This window comes from Canis aureus, chromosome 1 (assembly GCF_053574225.1).
Source record: "Canis aureus isolate CA01 chromosome 1, VMU_Caureus_v.1.0, whole genome shotgun sequence".
Classification (NCBI taxonomy): domain Eukaryota; kingdom Metazoa; phylum Chordata; class Mammalia; order Carnivora; family Canidae; genus Canis; species Canis aureus.
In genome coordinates this window covers 104937175-104957614 of record NC_135611.1, presented here as the reverse complement: position 1 = coordinate 104957614, position 20440 = coordinate 104937175, and the positions used below count along the sequence as shown (strand labels likewise).

The following is a 20440-nucleotide window of genomic DNA, read 5'->3' as shown; positions in this document are numbered from 1 at the left end:
TGCACTTTAACCCCTCAGTGACATTTAACAACCTAGTGCTTTTAACTGTGTTCCAAGTTACAGAACGTGTCTCAATGATGTTCAAGTCCTAATCCTCATTGCCTGTAACTGTAACCTATTTTGGGCAATAGGATCTTTGCAGATGTAATTAAGTCGATATGTCACACTGGATTCCGGTAAACCCCAATTAAATTCCTCTTGTCCTATTGAGAAGAGGGAAGTTTGTTTATTATTATTTTTAAAAAGTTTTATTTATGTATTCATGAGACACACACACACATACACACAGAGAGAGAGAGAGAGAGAGAGTGGCAGAGACACAGGCAGAGAGAAGCAGGCTCCCTGTAGGGAGCCTGATGTGGGACTCAATCCTGGGACTCCAGGATCACTCCCTGGGCTGAAGGCAGGAGCTCAACCACTCAGCCACCCAGGCATCCCAAGAGGGAAGTTGACACATACGGTGCTGTGTGATGAAGGGACAGTGACGCGTCTACTAAGCCAAAGATCAAGGATAGCGATAGTCCTCCGAAGGTAGAAAGCAAGACTCAATTCTTGAGACAAAATGTGGCCCTGCCAACAGCTTGGCTTCAGATGTCTAAGTGCCTCCAGAAGTGTGACACAATAATTTTTTGGGTTCTTTAGCATCCAGTTGTAATAATTTGTTACAGCAGCCCTAAGAAACTAACATGGGTCCTGTCTTCTCTTCCCTTGTGGCTGTGTTACCCCAAGCTCCCAGACTCTCTGCATTTCATTTATCTCTGTGCGTTCATTCTATCGTGCCCCCCTCCCCATATCACTACTTGTCTTCATGCCATGTATCTCAACCTAAAGTGGCACTGCTCATTATTCTTTCAGTGGCATATATTGTGAATATGGTCCTTGATGACATTATGAAGCAACATTGTTAAACATCCTACCATAATTCTTATTTTCTATCTTCTGTACTAGTGCATGCTTGAAAATGCTGTATATTCTCATACCTGTAGTCACATATTCTAACTTAAAAGATTTTGTGTAACTCTTTTTAGAAGCTATTTGCATTTTTCCATTTAGCTTATATTAAAGTTTTACCCCAAAAGACCATACCATTTACTAGACAGTCCATTTAGAGAACATAATAATTTCCTGTATATTTCACACTTGATATTAGCCAAAAAGCAAAGAAGCGATTACCTATATATTTCAGGGGTGCTTTTTCCTACTCATCTATGACTGTCTTCAGATTCTCAAGCTTCACCATCCGCACTGCCTTGGATCTCTAGCCTGCTGGCCTTCTTTGCAGACTCCTTTGAGACTTGCCAGCTCTCACAATCATATTAGCCAATTCATTACAGGAAATTTATCCAGCTCTCTATCTACGTAGAGACATATAGATAGATACATATCTATTTCTATATGTATTAAGCCTATATCTTATCTCTGGTTCTATACAAATATAGATTAAAAATATGCACAGATGTGTGCATATCCATTCCATTGATTCCTTGGAGAATCCTACCATAGATTGTAGTGTCCATACATTTTTTCCACTCAAAATCAACCTGCTAAACTTAATTGATGTTAATTACTATATGTTTTATCTTCCTTTATTTTTTTTTTAAATTATTTTCTTGATTTATTCATGAGAGACACACAGAGAGATGGAGAGACACAAGCAGGGGGAAAAGGAGGCTCCTCAAGGGGAGCCAGGCGTGGACTTTGTCCTGGGACTGCAGATCACAAGGGAGCCGAAGGCAGACACTCAACCACTCAACCACCCAGGTGTCCCACTATATGTTATGTCTAATTTGACAGAACTTCCTTTCGATGTGCTTCTTTGAAAAATTGTTTTCTGTATTATCACAAAAATTAAAAGAGAAAGTCAAATGCCAAATTCCAGGTGAAGTCTTCTGTGTGCGTGTATGCACATATGTGTGTGTTTAATTAATACCTGAATGTATGCAGTTTTTCATATTTGCCATTAATACGAGATCTTTTGTAAGAATTTCGTACTTGAGGTTCCTTTTAAACAGCTTTATTTGGTATAACTTACATGCCACAGGGGATCCTTGGGTGGCTCAAGGTTTACCGCCTGCATTTGACCCAGGGCACGATCCTGGAGTCCTGGGAGCGACTCCCAAGTCGGGCTCCCCGCATGGAGCCTGATTCTCCCAACTCCTGTGTCTCTGTCTCTGTCTCTGTCTCTCTCTATCAAAAATAAATAAATAAATAAATAAATAAATCTTTAAAGATAAAAACCAAAAATACTTACATGCCAATAATTTATCCACCTAATGTGTACACTTGATAGCTTTTTAACCAAGTCACATGTAGGTGTAAGCAAACCATTGTCAATCCTAAACATCTCATTACCTCATAAGAAACTTCATACTCTTTAGCTGTCACCACTCTCATATTCGTTTCCTCATATCTAATTAGTAATCTGCTTACTTTTTCCAATTTTCTGCACCGACTATTGACATATTATATAAGTATAAAAGTGTACAATTTAACTATTATATATTGTTAATTATAGCCAACATATATTAAATATATACACCAGATTATCTACTCATCTGACAAGAGACACAAGTTATTTCCATATCCTGGCTATTAGGAGTAATGCTATTGCATGTTATTTATTTTTCACATGTTTATAATTTTTCTAGTTTTGTACTTGGACCTGACTTCCACTTTCATGGCACTGTCATAGGAAAAGATGCCTGATACGATTTCAATCAAATTTATTAAGACTTGTTTTGTGGCCCAATATAAAATCTATATTGGAGAATATTCCTTGTGCATGTGAGAACAATGTGTTTTTTGCTGTTGGTGGAACGTTGTAAGTCAATCTGCTAAATATCATTGAAGTCTGGTACTTCCTTATTGATTATCTTGTCCCATATTGAAGGTGCACAATTGAAGTCCCCTGCTATTGTATTGCTGTCTCTTTTTCTGTTCTTGTCTGTTCATTGTTGCTTATATATTTGGGTACTTTTATGTTGGGTACATAAGTATTCTAAAGATTACATCCTTTTGTTGAAATAACTCCTTCATTTTATTTTATTCAGGGAAAGTAGGGTATATTGATTTGAAAAACTGTGAAAGATTCCTATGTATCAAATAAAATTCATTTTTAAAAGTAGGTGACTCCAGGATCCCTGGGTGGTGCAGCGGTTTGGCGCCTGCCTTTGGCCCACGGCGCGATCCTGGAGACCCGGGATCGAATCCCACATCGGGCTCCCTGTGCATGGAGCATGCTTCTCCCTCTGCCTGTGTCTCTGCCTCTCTCTGTGTGTGTGTGTGTGTGACTATCATGAATAAATAAATTAAAAAAAAAAAGAATAAAAGTAGGTGACTCCTATCTAACCAACCTTTGACCAAATCGACACCACAATGTACCCACAAAAGTATTATGTAGCTCAAGGAGCAAAAAAGCAATAATCAGAAGTAAATGTCCTCTTAATACAGACACTAAATAAATACACAAACCTACAGCTTTAATACAAACTCGTAGGTACATGTGCTTAGCCAGCTTGTGCCAACAATAAATGAGTAAATGTTTTATATTCAATAAATGCACATATACTGTATTAAACCTTTAGTCACATGTAATGTAGTTAGTCTAAAAATCAAAGCATAATGTAAGATTCCCTTAAGTGAAGACATACATTTCAGAAAGAATCCAACTTGAACTAAAGCCACAATCAGAAGCACTGTAAAGGTGACCCATACAAAGCCTGTCATTTGCATTGTATATAAAGAATAGCTGCCCAGGAATAATATCAGGAATCTTACAAAGGGGTATTATGATAACCTACCAGAAAGGACAAGTAAGTTATTTGGAGACTTTAAATAGCAGAGAACAATGTAAATCAAATTATATGTGAAAAAATCTGCAATGTATAATAGCCAGAGATTAGAAAACTGAATACTGTGGGGAAAAGATTGATTAGCCCATACTAGTTGGTTTCCATAAACCATTGACTACTTCTTTCAGTAATTACCAAGATTATCATTGCAACAATATTTTTCCACACACATCAAAATCTGGAAGCAGTAACTCCTCCAATTGTCATTTAGTGTTCTCTTTTTCCCAACCTCGAAGCACAGGAGTAGGTTTTTGAATATTGACTAGCATTTAGGGGACACAGGAGATATAGATGTTCATAAACATCACATAAGCTATAATTGATGTACCTGGAAAAACACCACCAAAATTTATGGGAAAGTACATTGTTTTTCATAGGGGCATTACATGAGTTATAAACACACTGTTTTTGAGTCCTACCAAAACTAGAATAGGGGAAATCTTTTTTTCCCAAATGCACCATAATTAAAAACACTACACAATGTAACCCCTTTATTTTATAATGACCCGTGCAGTGTCTTACTAGTCTTTGACTTAAAGTCTACTTTGATCGATGTAAGCATACCCATCCTCATTTCATCTGGTTTCTATTTGCATGGTATATCTTTTTTCACACCTGCACTTTCTGTGTTCTTAAGGCTGAAGGAAAATATACTTGGGTCTTCTATTTCTTTCCATTCAGGTATAACTTTTAATTGCAGAATTTAGTCCCTTTATATTTAAAGTAAGTACAGATTAAAGTGTGGAGTTACTGTTGTCATTTTCGTTTCCTGTCTGTTTTAGAAATATTTGCTGTCTTCTTCATTTGCTATTTATCTTTGTGATTTGGTGATTTTCTGTGGGTGTATACTTCCATTATTTTCTCCTTATCTATTATGTATGGACTACAGGTTTTTAACCTCTGGTTACCAAGAGGCTTAAAGAAAGACCTCTTTTAACAGTTGATTTTAACTTCTTAACCGCTTAATTTCCATATAAAACTTTTTCAGGCTTGAGAGAACTCTTAAGAAATATGAATTTCCATCTGTATGCCATCGTAGGGAAGACTTATTTATTCTCTTTGTGGTATCTGTGCCGATTTCCTCATTGGAACCACACCACCTGATGTTGAGAATTCAACTTATAACCATTGCTATTATCAAGATTCGTCAGTATTTTACAGGACTGCCACCTCTTTGTCCTTAAACACCAACTAGCAAACCATTTTATTTAAACTATCCAGAAAGATTTTAGTTTTAATGAATGGAGAATGATATTCTGAAAACTTATTTCATGGTAACTTAATGTTATAACCATGAACAGCATCTGCATTTAGATCTTCTTCATATATTCTAAATCATGTTGTTGTTCATCTTCAATGGGAAATGAGGTCTGAATGAGACCCACCTAAGGAAGAAGGGCATCTCATCTTTGATGCAGCAAGTCAGCCATATAATTTCATATACCAACTAGGCATCCATGAATTTTCTAAAGTACAAAATGCATTAATATGTACTAGTCACCAATCTCACACAGGGTCAGTGTAAAACAAGCACATCGAAATTATACCTTTGCAAAAATCCATCCCTTGTATCTTTTGAAGCATAATACATTATCCTCACGTTTAACTTTGTACTATTCCTTGTAAGTAATTGATGTAGAGTACTGTCTAAAAAGGGTAACTTATATACTGCTTTCTATTGATTTGTGAGTTATTGACATATGATATGCAATAAGTACATTTCTAAATATTTATGTATTTCAACTTACTTTCCTTTCTGTAATCTCTGATGTTTTCTAAAGTTTATATATAAAAACAAGGTGTTTCCTCATTCATCTGTTTATAGGTTTTGAATGTAGTACGCATTTTGGGATATTGATTCAGGACTGAATTCCAGTTAAAGGAACTGCAACTTTTACACTTTATGGTTTCTATCCTGTATGATAGCTATGATATTGAGTAAGTCCAGAGTTCTATCTAGAGGTTTATCTAGATGTAATGATCTTGTAATGATTTTCCTCAGATGGTAAGGCTTGAGTACTGGTTAGTGTGTTTGCCAAATCTGTGGTATTTGTAAAATCCTCTCCACTATACATTTTCTGATCAGGAATCACGGTTTTCCGTTGTTGATTGTGGCCTTGCCACATTCTTTACACATATTTCATTACTCTCTGTTATGAATTACCTAATGTGGAGTAAGAGTTGAGCAGCACTTACAAATCCTTTCATATTTGCTTCTTCTGACACTCCTGCTGCTACTTGTGTGCTGTCGTTGGGGACCTGGTACTTCTGAGAAGAGGCAGCCAAGTAGATTCTGGCACTCTCAATGGCCAAAGAAAAACCCAAAGAAGGAATCAAGACTGAGAACAATGATCATATTAATTTGAAGGTGATGGGGCTGGTTTGCATTGTAGTGCAGTTAAAGATGAAGAAGTGTATACCGCATGAAATAAACTAATGAAAAACTATTGAGAACAATAAGGTTTGTCAATGCAATAGGTCACATGATTTGATGGGCATCCAATAAAGGAGAAAGACACACCTGCACAGCTGGAAATGGAGGAGATAGATACACTGATGGGTTCCAGCACTAGACAAGAGGTGAATACTAGAAAGGGAACCTGCTACTTTACAACTCTGCTCCTCCAGACCAAGAAGGGGTTTCCTCTGTTCTTTCATTTTTTCCTTCCCCATTCCTCTATTGGACATAAGATAACTGTGTCTCTGCACAAGCATGCTTTAAAAAAAAGAAACAAAAAGAAATGGCCAATGGTACAGTTTGATCAACATCAGGAGGAGGTAAGATGAGGGGACGAAGTGGTTCTGTGAAACTACTCTTTTACATTAATGCTGTGATTATTCAGCTCTTATTGTTACATTCCATGAGTTATTTTGCTCTCAGTTTGACAACAACAATAAAAGAACATAAAAATCCGTGCATACCTTGTTAATATTGTGCCCAAGATTACGTATCCAAGAAACCACCAAGGAGCCAACACTTAATCAAACACACGAGGGTTTATTTACAAGGTTGAGCTTGGGTTCAAGTGTCTTGACAGCGGTGCAGGGACTTGCACCCTGAGGTGGGTTCCAGCTTAGTTTTATGGACTGGTCTAGGTGACCTCCAGAAGGGGTGGAGGAATTTCTCAAGTTCTGTTTACATTCTGATATGTAGCTTTCAAAGGCATTAAGCTCTGTTCTCATTCTGATATGGGACTTTCTAGGGCGTTAAGCTGTAAGCTGTTTTTAACTGTAACCGAAGTAAGGTAAAATTCAGCTCTTATTCACAGGGGCCTGAGATGGCTGTACTTCTGCTAACGTTGACCTTAAGGTGGAATGGCCTTAATTTTCTTGGCCTCCACAGTTGGATTGCAGAATTTTTAAGTTTTTCATTAATCATTGTAAAATCAAGGAATATTTTATATAATTTCATAGTATACAGTTTTAGACAATCTGTCTTACAGTAGGGATAAATTACTCTAAAAGAAAAGAATATTCATCATTTTCCGTTGAACTCAAGTTTTTTGTTGCTTAAAAGAACTTAAAAAAAAGTCTCTCACAATCCAAAAATCTTGCAGCCTTGGCCTAGTAGGACTTCTTTGATAATGAGTAAAGGTTGAACAGTGATTAAACGGCCTCACCACATTCTTTACATTTGTTAAGGTTTTTCTCTAGAGTGAATTCTGTGATGACGAGTAAGGTATGAGTCCTGGATAAAGGCCTTGTCACATTCTTTACATTTATAGTTTCTCTCCAGTATGAATTCTGTGATGATGACTAAGGCTTGAGTGGTGGCTAAAGACCTTCCCACATTCTTTACATTTGTAAGGTTTCTCTTTAGTATGAATTCTATGATGATGGGTAAGATATGAACGACAAGTAAAGGTCTTGCCACATATCTCACATTTGTGAGGTTTCTCACCAGTATGAATTCTGTGATGTTGAGTAAGATATAATTGCCTAGCAAAGGTCTTGCCACATTCCTCACATTTGTGAGGTTTCTCGCCAGTATGAATTCTGTGATGTTGAGTAAGATATAATTGCCTAGCAAAGGTCTTCCCACATTCCTCACATTTGTGAGGTTTCTCGCCAGTATGAATTCTGTGATGTTCAGTAAGATATGAATGCCTAGTAAAGGTTTTGCCACACTCATCACATTTGTGAGGTTTCTCGCCAGTATGAATTCTGTGATGTTGAGTAAGATGTGAATGTCTAGCAAAGGTCTTGCCACATTCCTCACATTTGTGAGGTTTCTCGCCAGTATGAATTCTGTGATGTTGAGTAAGAGATGAATGCCTAGAAAAGGTCTTGCCACATTCCTCACATTTGTGAGGTTTCTCGCCAGTATGAATTCTGTGATGTTGAGTAAGAGATGAATGCTTAGTAAAGGTCTTGCCACATTCCCCACATTTGTGAGGTTTCTCGCCAGTATGAATTCTGTGATGTTGAGTAAGGGTCGAGCACTGTGTAAACGCCCTGCCACATTCTTTACATTTGTAAGGTTTCTCTTTAGAATGAATTCTGAGATGTTTAGTAAGGCTTGAATTATGATGGAATGCCTTGCCACATTCCTTACATTTGTAAGGTTTCTCTCCAGTATGAATTCTGTGATGTTGAATAAGACATGAATGAGTGTAAAAGGCTTTGCCACATTCTTTACATTTGTAAGGTTTCTCTCCAGTGTGAATTCTGTGATGTTGAGTAAGATATGAATGCCTAGTAAAGGTCTTGCCACATTCCCCACATTTGTGAGGTTTTCCACCAGTATGCGTTCTGTGATGTTGAATAAGGCTCCAGTGCTGTGTAAAGGCCGTGCCACATTCTTTACATTTGTAACGTTCTCCTGTAATATGAATTCTCAAATGTTTAGAAAGGAGTGAGCGCTGGTTAAAGGCTTTGCCACATGTTTTACATTTGTAACGTTTCTCTCCAGTATGAATTTTATGATGTAGAATAAGAAGTGAACGAGTGTTAAAAGCCCTGTCACATTCTTTACATGTGTAAGTTTTCTCTCCAGTGTGAATTCTGTGATGTTGAGTAAGATATGAACGCCTTGTAAAGGTCTTGCCACACTCCTCACATTTGTGAGGTTTCTGGCCAGTATGAATTGTGTGATGTTGAGTAAGGCTTGAGTGCTGTGTAAAGGCCTTGCCACATTCCCCACATTTGTGAGGTTTCTCGCCAGTATGGATTCTGTGATGTTGAGTAAGGGTCGAGCACTGTGTGAACGCCCTGCCACATTCTTTACATTTGTAAGGTTTCTCTTCAGAATGAATTCTGTGATGTTTAGTAAGGCTTGAATGATGGTGAAATGCCTTGCCACATTCCTTACATTTGTAAGGTTTCTCTCCAGCATGAATTCTGTGATGTTGAATCAGATATGAATGAGTGTAAAAGGCTTTGCCACATTCTTTACATTTGTAAGGTTTCTCTCCAGTGTGAATTCTCTGATGTTGAGTAAGATATGAATGCCTAGTAAAGGTCTTGCCACATTCCTCACATTTGTGAGGTTTTCCGCCAGTATGCATTCTGTGATGTTGAATAAGGCTCCAGTGCTGTGTAAAGGCCGAGCCACATTCTTTACATTTGTAATGTTCTCCTGTAATATGAATTCTCAAATGTTTAGAAAGGAGTGAGCGCTGGTTAAAGGCTTTGCCACATGTTTTACATTTGTAACATTTCTCTCTAGTATGAATTTTATGATGTAGAATAAGAGGTGAACGAGCGTTAAAGGCCCTGCCACATTCTATACATTTGTAAGGTTTCTCTCCAGTGTGAATTCTGTGATGTTGAGTAAGATATGAACGCCTTGTAAAGGTCTTGCCACATTCCTCACATTTGTGAGGTTTCTGGCCAGTATGAATTGTGTGATGTTGAGTAAGGGTTGAGTGCTGTGTAAAGGCCTTGCCACATTCTTCACATTTGTAAAGTTTGTCTCCAGTATGGATTCGCCTATGTCTATTTAGGGTTAAGCAGACTTTAAAGGTTTTACCACATTCTTCACATTTGTACGGTTTATCTCCGGTACACGTTCCGTGATGTTGAGGAAGTACTGAGTCCAAGTCTAAATCTTTGCCACATTCCTTACAAATGTCACTTTTCTCTCCACTATGAACTGTCTTATGTATACTTAGCCTTGGTACTTGACAAAACATTTTCCCAGGTTGATTACACCTGAATGGGTTTTTTCCCACATGAATTCTCTGTTGATCATCAACATTGGAGGACTGGTTAAGAGCACTCTCACATTCATTTTTAGGATTCTCTCCTGTATTCATACTACTTTGTGTACTAAGGTTAGACTTTTGATAAAAGACTTCCGCACATTTACTACCCTCATGATGGTTCCCTAGAAGCCGAGTCCTCACACATCGACCAACATTGGAGCCCTGGTTAAATGTTTTCTCAGATTCACTGCATTGAGCAACTCTGTCTCCGTTGAACAGGCTCTGGTAATTTTGTAGGGTCGACTCCTTAGTGAAACACCTCTCAGATGGATCCTGTTTAGCACTTTGTTCTTCATTTTTAAATCTCTGATTTTTAGAAAAATTTGACTGAATAGTCAATCCAATTCTTTTTTCACAAGGGTTCAAATAATTATTTTCAGCATGGACTAGGTAACTTCCCAGATTTTCCAAACTGTAGTCGTTCCCTAAATATGTAAGTTTGAATATTTGATTTGAGTTTTTGTTTTCAGAAACACACTGCTTTGTGGAAGTAGCAGACTTAAAAAGGGAGGTTACTGAAAATGTTCTATATCCTTCACCATTTTGGGCAGGGAGATTCTTATTATGCGTAGATATTGCAGTATGGTTGTGGCCTTCATGATGTCTTTGATGCCCTTCACTCTCTCCATCATTGTCCCAGTCTGTCATGAACTGTAAATTCTCAATGGCATTATTTCTTAATTTACCCAATGACACTCTTTGGAAAGAAGATTCGATGCTTGGCTTTGACAGCAAGCTCTGGGTGTCACGAAAAGATATGGCTGAAAGATATCAAGAAAGAGAAATGTAAAATTATTCCACTTACTACTCTCAGATGAATATGCTGACAACTACTCATAGATAACCTAAAAACCAGTCATAGAAAATCAGCAAAAAGGCACAGAAGGAATCATCAGGACTTTGTTCCTCAATGAACACATAAACTTACACAGAATGTACTGACCACATAGCCTAATAGACAGCTGTAGTACTTTCATGCTATAGTAATAATCACTTTTTTATATATCAAAAAAATCAAGAATGTACCGTGAGCCCAAAGTTTGCAAAAGGGAGGAAATTTAAACATCAACAGAAAAGGACAAAAGAGGAAACAGCAAAAATAGGAAAATATCAGGCAGCCCATGTGGCTCAGTGGTTTGGTGTCACCTTCAGCCCAGGGTGTGGTCCTGGTCTCAGATCCAGTCCCCTGCATGGAATGGAGCCGGCTTCTCCCTCTGCCTGTGTCTCTGCATCTCTCTCTCTCTCTCTCCCCCTCCCTCTCTCTGTCTTTCATGAATAAATAAATACTAAAACAAACAAAAAAAAGGAAATTATCAACAACAACAGGAAGAATTGGTTTTCAGGAAAGATCAACAAAATTGACAGACTTTTAACAAAATCAAGTAAGAACGAAAATAAGGCCAACTAAAATCAGAAGTGAAGTGACAGCAGACAGTATTAACTGATACCATAAAAACACAAATAAGAAGAACTGACAAGTGATAAGTATATGACAAGAAAGAGATACCAAAAATGTGTATAAATTTCAGAATAGACATAAGATACCTGGATTTCAGGATTCCATTAAATATTTTCTGAAGAAATATTTAAAAAGTCACAATTGGTCGACAAATACCAAGTAGATGGAAAAAGTAATTTAAAACTTCCCAACAAAGAAAAGTCTTGTTTCAGATGAATTCACTGGATAATTCAGAGATTCATTTATTATTTTTTTTCTAAAGATTTTATTTGTTTATTCATGAGATACACAGGGACACAGGTAGAGGGAGAAGCAGGCTCTTGTAGGGAGCCCGACACAGGACTCGATCCGGGGCCTCAAGGATCACACCCTGGGACGAAGGCGACGCTAAACCGCTGAGCCACCTGGGTTGCCCTAATTCAGAGATTTAATGGAAAAGTACTTCTTTTTTCTTTCTTTAAAGATTTTATTCATTTATTCATGATAGACACACAGATAGGCAGAGACACAGGCAGAGGGAGAAGCAAGCTCCATGCACAAAGCCTGATGTGGGACTCAGTCGAGACTCTGGGATCATGCCCTGAGCTGAAGGCAGACATGCTCCTGCTGAGCCACCCAGGAGCCCCATGGAAACGTATTTCAAATCTCTTCCAACATTTTCAGGGAGTGAAGAGAAGGGAAATTATCAAAATAGTTTCTGTGACTCCAGTGTTACCAGGTTGTCAAAGGCAAAGGAAGACTGTACAAGTAAGAAGATTACAAACTACTACCTGTGAGGCGCAGTTATACAAAGTCCACAATAAAAAAAGCAAACTAGCACACTGAATCAAAAGCACGTTTTACAACACAATTAAAGGCAATTCTTCCAGGAATTCAAGGGTGTCTCGACATATCGAAAACTATAAGTTAAAGGCTCGACATTAACAGAATGAAGATCAAAAATGGCATCATATTGCTGCAGAACAAGAATATGAGCATACTGGACAATGTTTCATTATTAAAAACACTCAATAAAGTAGGAATAGAAGCAAACTGCCTTAACTTAATAAAGGTCATATAGGTATGGAAAACCTGAAATCTAATATATTCAATAGTAAAAAAACTGTAAGCTTCTTCTGCATGATCATAACAAAGCGATTTCACTTCTATTCAAACAGTACTGGATATTCTAGTCTGAATGGGAAAAAAAAAACCTTAAATGAATCCAAATGGGAAAAGAAAATGCAAATTGATCTCTTTACAGATGACATCCATAAAAAACCCTAAAGAATCCTTATTTTTTTGTTGTTTTCCTGTTTATCACTGGTATTGTTTATTTCTAGTAATTTTTTCTACGACACACTCCATTTTCAATTTTTTTAATGCTATAAATGCCTGAATTAAGTTGCAGTTTCAACTTTTTTCTTTTCTTTTATTTATTCATTTCTTCATTATAGTAGGTTCCATACCTAACATGAAGCCTAACTGGCTAACTGCGTCCTGAACCCAAGACCCTGAGATCGAGACCTAAGCTGAGATTAAGAGTCAGATGCGAAACCGACTGAGCCACCTAGACACCCCCAACTTTTCTTCTGAATGTTACAAGACAAGGAACTAGAAAAAGAAGAAATTTAGCTGTGATCCAGTAGAGAAAGGAACTAAAAAAGAAAAATCAGAGATAGAGCATAATAAACAGTAACATAACATTGACATCAATGCCCAGATTTTCCAAAAAATAATCAAAATTTTAACTACATTAGCTAAGAAAAAAGGAGAGCAGCCTCAAAAATTAAAACAAGAAATGGGACAGAAAACACAACAGATAACTACAGAAATACATACTGTGATAACAGATTGCCATGAACAATCATATACTAACAAATCAGATAACTTAGAAAAATCCCAGATAATTCCCCTATATATATAAAACAAACAAGATTCAAATAGAAATCTTAAACCCAACAAGTAGATCCTCACAGTCCAATAACAAGAATGAAAGTTGAATGTAGAATAAAAACGATTTCTAGCACAGAAAAGCACAGGACCACATACCTTCACTGGTCAGTTCAACCGAACATTAAAAAAATAATAATAATTAATGACAATCCATCAAAATCTTACATTTTTTAATTTTTTTAATTATTTATTTATTTATTTATTTATTTATTTATGATAGTCACACAGAGAGAGAGAGAGAGAGAGGCAGAGACACAGGCAGAGGGAGAAGCAGGCTCCATGCACCGGGAGCCCGACGTGGGACTCGATCCCGGATCTCCCGGATCACGCCCCGGGCCAAAGGCAGGCGCCAAACTGCTGCGCCACCCAGGGATCCCTCAAAATCTTACAAATAGTGGAATGGACAGAACATATTCAACATCATCCTATGAGGCCTAGCATTACCCTGATCCGAAAGCAGGATTAACATCGCACAAGAACAAAATAGTCTAGTTTTTGATATAGGTGTTGCTACTCTGGCTTTCTTTTGACATCCATTTGCAACTTAAATGTTTTTCCATGCAAGTGTAGCGAGTACCTAGCACCATAGAACCAGATCACAATACCACTGACCATATCCCCTCTGCTATATCCTTTAGCCTCATGATTTATCGATTCTATAACTGAAAGCCTAAACCTTCCATTCCCCTTTACCCAGTTGGCCCATCATCCCTCTCCATTCCACTCCAGAAAGCAGCAGTTCTGTTTTGTTTTTGGAGTGGGTCTGTTTCTGCCATTTTTGCGGTTTCTAGCCATTGATGACAAAGAAAAGAGACCAAGGAGGTATTGTGCTGGACAATGTAAATAGACCTAGAAAGTACTGTGCTGATAAGTCAGGCAAATAAAAGCAAATAACATATGATTTCACTTTAGGTGCAGGCTAAAAAAAAAGTGAACAAACAAATAAAAAGCAGAAACAGACGCATAAATATCAATTTCATGTTTATTTTTTAAGACTTTGTTTATTTATTCATGAGAGACACACAGAGAGAGGCAGAGAGAAAGGCTGAGGGAGAAGCAGGCTCCCTGTTGGGGACGATCCCAGAACCTGGGACCACAACCTGAGCCGAAGGCAGAGGCTCAGTGACTGAGCCACCCAGGTGCCCATCAACCTCATTTTAAATAAACCCATGGATAATCCCAAGAAATATAAAAATTCCATGTTCCACATATTCTATAGTGGAACAAGCTTGCCTGTAACAATTTTCCAATGCTAGCAGAAGACAGAGGACTCTCAGATTCAAGTCCAAGGATCTTAGGGTTCATGAAACAGAACAAATTTCTTGATCACGCTAACTTCACTTGCCAGCTCCAAAGCCCCATTTCACACATGTAGATGCTGCATATGCAGTGGGTTTGTGTCACATCTATGAGACCCTGAGCACAGGGAATCCCAATATCTTGAAGGAGCAGAGAACATATCTTCCTGAACCTTTGCCATAGAAGACGATATCCGTTTTCCTCTACAGTTAACAAATCTGTCCTCCATCTAAGGGTAAGATATTATCACTATATTTCAAAGCATTTTAATATTCACGCATCATCGGAGAGCCAATTAAGGATAAACACTTTCAGTGTCTCTATCCTTAACATACAGAGTAACTTAAACCCACAGAATCGTTTCCCAACACTATCCACCACTCAGTCTGACCCCAGTATGTCTCCTGACTAATTACCCCAGATGTGCACCACCTCATCAAACACTCATTAGTCGGACACAGGATCTGGGATAAAATCTATTCAATGTGGGTTGCATGCGTGGCTCAGTCAGTTCAGTGTCTGACTCTTGATTTTGGCTCATGTCATGATCTCAGGGGTTGTGGGTTCAGGTTCCTCAACAGACTCTGGACTCGGTGCTCAGCATGAAGTCTACTTGAGATTCTCTCCCTCTCCCTCCCACCCCATCCACATACACCCTCTCTGTAAAATAAATAGTCTTTAAAACTTGAAAAAAGCAGTTTACATCAGGAAATATTTTCAAGGCTATCACTGGCAGGATACGAAGCAGAAGAATTGGGTGACTTATAACATTCACTTCTGCCCTGTTCCTGTGGGGCTTGCATTCAACCACACTGAAAAATCCCAGTACTCATGAAGGTCTACCTTAAACTTCCGTAGTGAACTTAGCAAGGGAGATGTGTGAAGAAATACCTAAACTGTACAGAAGCATATTAATTTACATGTATTTGATGACAGATCTTGTACTTCTAACCCAGGCAGAGCAGGTCCTGGAAACAGTGCAATCATGCCTCTTTACAAGAAAATGGCTGAGAATTGGGAAACACATAGGATTTAGGGCAGAGATGTTCACCACTCATCAACAAGAAATATCATAAAGAACATAGGGGAAAAAAAAAAAAAAGAACAACATAGAGGCACTTCGGTGTCTCAGTCGGTTAAGCTTTAGTTCGGGTCGTGAAACCAGTGTCCTCGGATTTAGCCCCATGTCAGGCTCCCTGCTTGGTGGAGAGCTGGCTTCTATCTGTCGCTCTGCTGCACCCCTTGCTTGTGCTCTCTGTCAAATAAATATATTAAACCTTTAAAAAATGGGCAGTCCTGGTGGCGCAGCGGTGTGGCGCCGCCTGCAGCCTGGGGTGTGATCTTGGAGACCTGGGATCGGGTCCCGCGTCGGGCTTCCTGCATGGAGCCTGCTTCTCCCTCTCCCTCTACCTGTGTCTCTGCCTTTCTTTCTGTGTGCCCATGAATAAATAAATAAAATCTTTTAAAAAAATTAAAAGTATATAGACATAAAAGATGGATGAGACCAGGTAAAATGAAACAGGTGATCACAAGGATAAAAGTTCTTTGGGGGGCTCTGAAATGAGTGAAGATTGGGAGGAAATGTTGATCTTATTATGAATACAGCTGACCTACTGCTTGTGCCTGGAGTGGATGAAAAAACTGCTGGTCCAGATCACAAGCTCACAACATGGTATCAAGGAATAACAATGCTCCATAAAGCAAATGTATCATTTTGTTAAGATATCACAACCTTTTTTTTTTTTTTTAAGATTTTATTTATTTATTCATGAGACACAGAGAGAGAGAGAGGCAGAGACACAGGCAGAGGGAGAAGCAGGCTCCATGCAGAAGCCTGACGTGGGACTCGATTCAGGGTCTCCAGGATCACGCCCTGGGGCAAAGGTAGGCGTTAAACCTGTGAGCCACCCGGGCTGCCCAAGATATCACAACCCTATCCAAAACATGTTTTTGTTCATTTTCTTTTGCTGTACATTTGGCAGTGACCTACAGAAGAAAATTAAAAAGTCAATGTACCTGGAAGCTCTTACTCTAACTAACCCCCCTCCAAAAAACAGTCCATAGGGTAACATTAATGATCTGCAAGATAAGGAAGACCCACATGGTACCATAATGGACACAGCACTGGCCACGTACCAAAGATGTGTGCATGCAAAGTCCTGGCAGAAATATTTTCACCCAGAGGCTGTCACCTGTGGGTGGGACCCCTTTAGCGACAATGTCCCATGAGTTGACTATACTCATGTATTGGACAATAAAATCTGTAGAACTTAACCTACCTCCAGTGAGGTAAAGAGAGAGATAATGGTAAAACGGCTTTGATTTGCCAAAATTCCAGCTATAATCTATAACAAGTAAATTATTGCAACTGTCAAGCCTCTAGAGGGATTCTGCTTTGGGATATAGAAATAATTACTCATCAGAGCAGAGAGGCGCACTGAAGGCTTTGACATTCAAGGTGGGAATGGGGAGATCCCTGGGTGGCTCAGTGGTTTAGCACCTCCCTTCTGCCCAGAGTGTGATACTGGAGTCCAGGGATCAGGTCCCATGTCGGGCTCCCTGCATGGAGCCTGCTTCTCCCTCTGCCACTGTCTCTGCCTCTCTCTCTCTCTCTCTCATGAATAAATAAATAAAATCTTTCAAAAAGAGAGAGAGAAAATGACAAACTACTAAATTTTAGAGAGTGTGTGGATGGGGACGCCTGGGTGGATCAGCAGTTGAGGTTCTGCCTTTGGCTCAGGTTTTGATCCCGGGGTCCTGGGATCAAGTCCTGCATCAGGCACCCAGGGGGAACCTGCTTCTCCCTGTACCTGTGTCTCTGCCCCTCTCTCTGTCTCCATGAATAAATAAATAAAATCTTTAGTATTTAGTAGTATTTGGTATTAAAGCTGAGCATGATTAAACATATTTACCAACAATTTGATCTCACATATATAAACAGCAGATATGTATGCACGTTCCACTAAAAGATAAATTATAGATTTACATGCCAGTACTATCATGACAGTCCTGGACTGAAAATCATTCCCCTCCATTAGCCATAAAATGATGTAATCAATTGATAATCACACAATGGAGTCGGATGGATCCATTCTAAAGAATGATGCACAATAACATGAAGGAATACAGATCAATTCACAAGTATAGATAGAAAAAAAGCCAAATACAAGAGTTACCACTGCCTGATTACATTTATATAAAGTACAAAAATGAGGACAGCAATCTACGGCTTTCAGCGTTAAAAGAGTGCTGAGCCTGTGGTAAGGTACCAAGGAAATAAAAGGAATTGCAGAGGTCAATTAATATATTTTTGAGGTCAAATAATATTGTTTCTTCACCTCAACAGTTTATACAGACGTGCTTAGTTTGTGAAGTTCAATTGAGCTGTTAACATATGTTCTGTATGTGTGACTTTACTTCAAAAAAATATTCAACATGGAGAAACTCTCTGGCTCAGTTTGTGGAACATGCAACTTTGATTTGGGAGTTTGAGCCTTGTGTTAGGGGCAGAAATTGCTCAGAAATGGGGTCCTAAAAATGTTGATGTGCTAATATTTAAAATAAATAAAAATCAAGTTAAAAACTTAAAAATTCTAAGAAGCAAAAAAGATAGATGTAAAAAGAGAAGTGTCATAAAATAGATATATTGACAAGGTGAAATAAAATCTAGGAAGGAATAGATTTTCAAAGAATGCTTTAGTTTCTAGCTCAAGCAATATGGTACTGATATACATAGTTCACAGAAAAAAAAGAGAAGAAAATGTAGAATTATTTTCTTAAAATACATATAGGAACACCAGAAAGGAATAAAAAAAACAGGGAGGGTATTAGGAAAGACAAAAAATGTAGTATAGCCAAACCCCAATACCTTCATTAAGATATTAAACACAAATAAACCAAATGTTCCTGGTGACACTAAACTTTGCTTGAATATATTCCACTGGAACTTTGTGAAGATAGAACTAAAACATGAGGGTAAATTGAAAAAAAGAAAACGGAACAAAACGTGTGTAGTGATAACCAACCAAAGAAGTGGTATGGCAAAATAAAAATCCTATTGAATAACCTTTAACGCCAAAGGACTTGGTCACTATTAGTTTTATTTATTTTTGAAGATCTAGATGTACAGGATTTCAATAATCTATTTCATGGAGAATAAGCATAACCTATATTTGTGTGCATATTTATACACACATATAAACATACACAGATATACATACGTGTACATAGGGAAACATTTATTTTTTTTTTAAATTTTTATTTATTTATGATAGTCACACACAGAGAGAGCGAGAGAGGCAGAGACATAGGCAGAGGGAGAAGCAGGCTCCATACACCGGGAGCCTGACGTGGGATTCGATCCCCGGTCTCCAGGATCGCGCCCTGAGCCAAAGGCAGGCGCCAAACCGCTGCGCCACCCAGGGATCCCGGGAAACATTTATTTTTAGCTGGAGACATTGCACCTTCCCTGGGGACAGCACAGAGCTCCACCATGAGGGGCCAGCTGAAACTACAATTGTTCCACCATGAGAGAGAGCCCATGGTGGGCACCCAGCATTCCCCAAATGTCAAGCTGATTCTTGGGTGCCCACATAGGTCTGGCCTCAAGGGCTTCCCTGGGAGAATCTGGGATGTTATAGACATCTGCATCTAGTCACTGGCTCTCAGAGTGGGTTCCCTGGACAGGTACCTGAAAAAGTGTTAACAAAGGAAATTTGGGGAGTGCACCCCAGAAGTACTAATGTGGCAATGTGGAGATAAACACTGCAATCTAAGATTTACAAGTGCTCCTGGTGATTCTGTTATGGGCTAAATTGGACAACCTTGCAGACATTAAGTCACAGCTCATCCCTGAGTTATCCACAGGTAAGTCATTCCTAGAAATGCTGTATTTGGGGTTCCTGGGTGGCTCAGTCAGTTAAGGGTCTGCCTTGGGCTCAGGTCATGGTCCCAGAGTCCTAGGATGGAGCTTCACCTTGGGCTCTCTGCTCAGTGGGGAGTCAGCTTTTCCCTCTCCTCCCTGTTCTTGCTCCCTCTGTCGCTCTCTCAAATTAATTAATTAATTTAAAAAATTAAAAAAAAAAAAAAAAAAAAAAAAAAAACCTCTAAGCTTACTACAGTCATGTCAATATTGTGACAGACACACACACACACAATGTGCAAAACACAAATCTTCTGGGATCCCTGGGTGGCGCAGCGGTTTGGCGCCTGCCCTTGGCCCAGGGCGCGATCCTGGAGACCCGGGATCGAATCCCACGTCGGGCTCCCGGTGCATGGAGCCTGCTTCTCCCTCTGCCTGTGTCTCTGCCTCTCTCTCTCTCTCTGTATGACTATCATAAATAAATAAAAAAAAATATATTAAAAAAAAAAAAAAAAAAAAAAAAAAAAAAAAAACACAAATCTTCTTTATTCATAAATAAATTTGACTCTAAAAGTCTTCCTCGGCTTCCCGCAGTTCTGTCTCTGCCTTCTCTCAATACTCTCCTTGAGCTTCCTGAGATCTCCCCAAATACACTCTGTTCACATTGTACAATGAATGGAATCCAGATGAAAGTGAATTGGAACATGTTTAAATATTTTTTCAAGATAGTTATGAAATTCATACAAGACATTAATACAGGTTATGGGAAGCACCTGGGTGGCTCAGTGGTTGGGCGTTTGCCTCCGGCTCAGGACATGATCCCTGCACA

General features: G+C 38.7%; 3 protein-coding genes across 3 annotated transcripts in view; 1 reads left to right on the top strand and 2 right to left on the bottom strand.

Moving 5' to 3' along the window:
• LOC144280351 (uncharacterized) overlaps positions 1 to 20440 on the top strand; it is a 236571-nt gene that overhangs the window by 130708 nt on the left and 85423 nt on the right. The window lies entirely within an intron of this gene.
• On the bottom strand, positions 6830 to 10098 carry LOC144324736 (uncharacterized). Its single transcript, XM_077916054.1, is given in 2 exon segments — positions 6830 to 7575; positions 7577 to 10098. Coding segments are annotated over 2 exon segments (2496 nt in total). The 5' UTR covers positions 9986 to 10098; the 3' UTR covers positions 6830 to 7488.
• Positions 16518 to 20440, bottom strand: part of LOC144295795 (zinc finger protein 679-like) — a 28100-nt gene continuing 24177 nt past the window's right edge. Inside the window, exon 5 of the mRNA XM_077868335.1 lies at positions 16518 to 16736. Within this exon, the coding sequence (XP_077724461.1) occupies positions 16705 to 16736 (32 nt within the window). The 3' untranslated portion in view covers positions 16518 to 16704. The remainder of the gene's footprint in view (positions 16737 to 20440) is intronic.